We start from the raw sequence: 4,400 nt of genomic DNA, 5'->3' as shown, positions 1-4,400 counted from the left end.
CTTGCTTCTCTCTGTTTCTCTGATCTTGTAGGCTTGATGGTTGGTATTTGTATGCTAATTTGATGTGTGCTAGTGAAATATTTGGATGCTTGTTTTGTGTGGAGTACAAATTGTATCATTGATGGCCGCTTAGTACAAATTTTCTAGTGGTATAGATTGATGGCTTAGAATGTTGGTATAGATTAAAATGTTTACACATGGATGTTGTAGATGGTGAACGTGAAGGTACCGAAAACTATTGATGCCAATAACGAGCCAAAAAGAACTGTCTCTTAGCCGTGGATGCATATGGTTTTAACTTTAGTTAGCTTAGCTAGCTTAATAGTTTATTTTCTGTGGATTTTTTTATTGAACTGTTAGATCATTTGTGGGTTTAAACGGGACCGTTTACATTCCTATGAGTAGACCTGAGCATTGGCACCCCGACTTGAGCCTGACCAGGAAATTAAACCTGAGTCGGGTCGGGTCAGGCTTGCCATTGGGGCCGGGCTTGGGCTTTGTTTTGCAATTCGAAAGGTAGTTCATGCTGGGCTCGGGCATCTCTTTTCATGTATTTTAGGTCGGGCTTGCATGTGCATATACATTAAAAATGCGTTCACGGACTTTTGGCTTGAATTTCATGCTGAGTTCGGGCTTGAAAATAAAGTGTATTTCGGGCTTCGGGCCGGGCTTGATACAGAAAAGTCGGGCTTTTACAAGCCCGGCCCGACGTTTGCCCAAGTTTACTTTTGAGTACTACTGCCGTCATCAGTCGTATCGAGCCTGATTTATTTTTGACACTGTTAATTAACAGGAAAAAAAGTGTAGCACACGCGCAGAATAAAAGAGTGAACGGCGGCGACCGACTCCGGCGCGGCGAATCACCACCACCACCCGTTGACTCCGGCGATGCCGCCCCTTTTCCTCCTCCTCCTCCCCGTCCTCCTCCTCGTGCACCCCCCCTTCCCGCAGGCCGCCGCCGCCGCTGCCGAGGACATCTGCATCGTCGGCAGCGGCATCTCGGGCGCCTCCACGGCCTTCTTCCTCACCAACTACACCGCCCCCGACCCGGCCCCGCAGCTCCGCGTCTTCGAGCGCCGCGACAGGGTCGGCGGCCGCCTCGCCACCGTCACCGTCGCCGGCGAAGTCTTCGAGGCCGGCGGCTCCATCATCCACCCGCGCAACCTCCACGTGCGCCGCTTCGCCGACCTCCTCGGCCTCGCCGCCAAGACCGGCGGCGACAACGACGAGGACTGGCTCGGGATCTGGGACGGCGCCCGCTTCGTCTTCAAGACTCTCCGCCCGCCCCCGCCGGGGAGCTCCTGGCTGCGCCGCAAGCTCCACGGCCTCGCCAACTCGCTCCTGCTGCTCAGGCGATATGGTCTCTCGCTGCTCAGGATGGACAGCTTCGTGCAGGTTCATTCACCCTCTTCCTACTACTACTCCATTAGTGATTATCTGTTCTAGCAAAAACTACACCTTCGCAAATTAGATTATCGGCCTTCTGTTCTGGGAATTTGTGGTACAGGTTCAGTTAAACTTGATTACTGTGGCCCTTTGAGATCTCAGCAAACAATTCTAGTCTGCTTGATAGTTTGACTTGTAGTTTTAGTGTTATCTTTATGTGGACTGGACATGATTGCGTCCTTTACCTCATAATAAACTGGCTCTGCTTTTCATTTTACCTCTTTCTCAGTTGGGATGAAATGGTGCGCATGTTCTCTAGGTTTCAGTAATCATACGGTTAAGTGCATTGAATTAATACTCACACACTGCTATGCAGGAAATGTTGCAAAAGTTTATGCTTTACTACAACGGATTCGAGTCCCGGCCTGTGTTCGACAACGTTGAGGAGATGCTCAAATGGTCAGGCCTCTATGGGCTCACTCGCAGGACCCTAGAGGACGAGCTCATTGATGCTGGGCTGAATACTCAAACTATATCAGAGCTTGTCACTGTATGTTTCATGTATTTCTTCTTTCATCTAAACTGATAGCTCACAGTTTTCCATATTAGCAATATTTCTGAGCTATTCTATGCTCCGATAGTTGTGTTTAATGGAATATATGTTAACCCACATTTCTGTTAATAGCCAGCTTCCACTTTTTTTCCTGTATATCTATTTGGCTTCAAGCCTATTATCTTAAATATAGGCTGTAGCATTCTCTTTCCAAAGAGGAATTGTAGCATTTCTCTAGGACTAATGAAGAATTAATATATGTTAACCCGCATTTTGGCTAATAGCCACCTTCCACTTTCTTCGTGTATCTCTACTTGGCTTCAAGACTATTATCTTCAGAAGACCTTAGTAGCAAACCATATTGTAAATGGTATATTGATCAGGACTAATTTGCTGATGTATGGCTGGAAGGTGTAGCATATACCATTACAGTTGAAAAAACTTAATTCAGCAACTTCTGAAGAAACCTCACTCTCCTGCTGATAACCATTTTCCTGATGTTGTGCCCCCTTGTCGGTCCCTGACAGGTAATAACAAGGATCAACTATGGACAAAGCACGAGCATAAGTGGGTTAGCAGGCGCTGTGTCTTTAGCTGGCTCTGAGTCTGGATTGTGGTCTATCAAAGGAGGCAACTGGCAGCTAGCTGCTGGGTTGCTCAAGACTGCTAATGCCAGTCTCCATCTCCAAGAAGGCATAGAGTCAATCTCTGATGCAGGGGATTACTATGTTCTGAAATCGAATAAAGGTCATGAGTACAACTGCACGGTGACGGTTGTTGCAACTCCCCTCGATGAGGTGAACATTACGTTTATCCCTCCGATCTCTATTCCACCAAGGAAGATGCAACATACCCATACAACCTTTGTCAGAGGCCTCTTGGACCCTGTAAGTGTTGTTTGCACTTCATTCCTTCCTGTAGCATGTTGTTTTGAAGCACTAAACTTGTCTAGTCTTGGTTCATTACCACGAGAAAGAATACCACTTACCTGTGCTATCTGTTATGTTTTCATGTAGAAATTCTTTGGTCTGAGCTCCGTGTCCGACATTCCAGAGCTGATAGGAACCATGGAGCTCCCTGATATCCCCTTCTCGTGCATCTCAGTTCGGAAGAAGCATGGCGAACATGACATGACTTACAAAATTTTCTCACGTGCGAAGCTGGAGGATGCTTTGTTGGATCAGATGTTCAGGTAAGAGCTTGAATATAAACAAATTTTCCATTTAGTGGTTAAAGTAGCCATGGCTAGGCTGTTTTGGTGCCAGCATGATATCTTCTTCATTGAAGAGCTGTTATCTTTTCTACGCAAAAAAGAAAAAAATAGAGTTGTTATCTTATCTGTGGCAATGCACAATGTACAACAGCACAAGGGAGGAGACCATCCGGATAGACTGGCCCGCTTACCCCCACTACCAGGCCCCGGAGGATTTTGCACCGATCATACTGGACGGCAGGCACCTGTACTACGTGAACACCTTTGAGAGCGCCGCGAGTGCCATGGAGACGGGCGCCGTCGCAGCGGAGAATGTGGCAAGGCTCATCATCTCGAGGCTGCCTCTCGGGTTACGAGCTGGGCTCTCGGCGGCGGCGGCACCTGAGCCTCATATCGAGTCGTTTGCCGGCGAGGAGGAAGGTTCCCAGCGTGTGGACCTGTGAGTGAATGTGGAAGATGCTTACTAGTTTTGATGCCTGGGATCACTGCAGTTTTCTTTCAGTGCCAGTAGTTTCCTCATGTTTCCCTGGGTGATATATACAGTACAGTAACACACATCAGTTGCATTCTGGCTGTGGATGAATGTAGAGTGTAGGATGAAATGCAATATTTCAGATTCAGGAACTGTTGATCCACTATGTAATACTCTGAAAATACATCACCTTGGTTATACCATGTGCTCGGGCGTGTATTTTCCACATTGTCACTGTCTGCAGCAATGCGCAACACACATCATTGTGTAGACAATTGATGCTACTGTGTATTAGACCCAATGAATGTATACAGAAATGGAAGTGGGAGTTTTTTTTAGCCTTGGACCCTATTTTTGTAACCCTACGGCGTGAATGATTGTCGTGGTGGGCGTACGGTAGATGCCAAGGGATGTCTAAAGAGAGGGACAGGCTCGAGGGCACCGGTGGGCTGCAGAGGCGAGGTCGACATGAGCGAGCGAGGGATGCAAGACATACCCAGGTTCGGGGCTCTCCGGAGAGATAATACCCCTAGTCCTGCCGAGAGTGGTTTATGTGTGGATGCACGTAGCAGTACAGAGTTGCTCCTGGAGCTGTTTGGAGGAGGAAGGAAGGCAGGCCAAGGCTTAGGCTTAGGCTGCTCCTTCTCCTGATGGGTGTGTGTTCTACTAGAATGATCTGATCGCCTGTATTCTCACCCCCGTGCATGGAGGCCTCATGGGGGGTTTTATAGGTCAACCCGCAGGGCTACAACGGTAAAGTTACATGGCCATGGGGC

General features: G+C 48.0%; 1 protein-coding gene across 1 annotated transcript; it reads left to right on the top strand.

Moving 5' to 3' along the window:
• Positions 1 to 755: 755 nt before the first annotated feature.
• Positions 756 to 3,851, top strand: LOC109768343 (farnesylcysteine lyase). The gene is made up of 5 exons (XM_020327074.4): positions 756 to 1,395; positions 1,763 to 1,936; positions 2,467 to 2,826; positions 2,956 to 3,131; positions 3,304 to 3,851. The coding sequence occupies exons 1-5, from the start codon at positions 889 to 891 to the stop codon at positions 3,593 to 3,595; spliced, it is 1,509 nt and encodes a 502-aa protein (XP_020182663.1). The 5' UTR covers positions 756 to 888; the 3' UTR covers positions 3,596 to 3,851.
• The last annotated feature ends 549 nt before the right edge of the window (positions 3,852 to 4,400 follow it).

Source organism: Aegilops tauschii, chromosome 2, assembly GCF_002575655.3.
Source record: "Aegilops tauschii subsp. strangulata cultivar AL8/78 chromosome 2, Aet v6.0, whole genome shotgun sequence".
NCBI classification, from domain to species: Eukaryota; Viridiplantae; Streptophyta; class Magnoliopsida; order Poales; family Poaceae; genus Aegilops; species Aegilops tauschii.
Note: the sequence above shows the minus strand (reverse complement) of the source record. Positions and strands in the feature narration are given on the sequence as shown.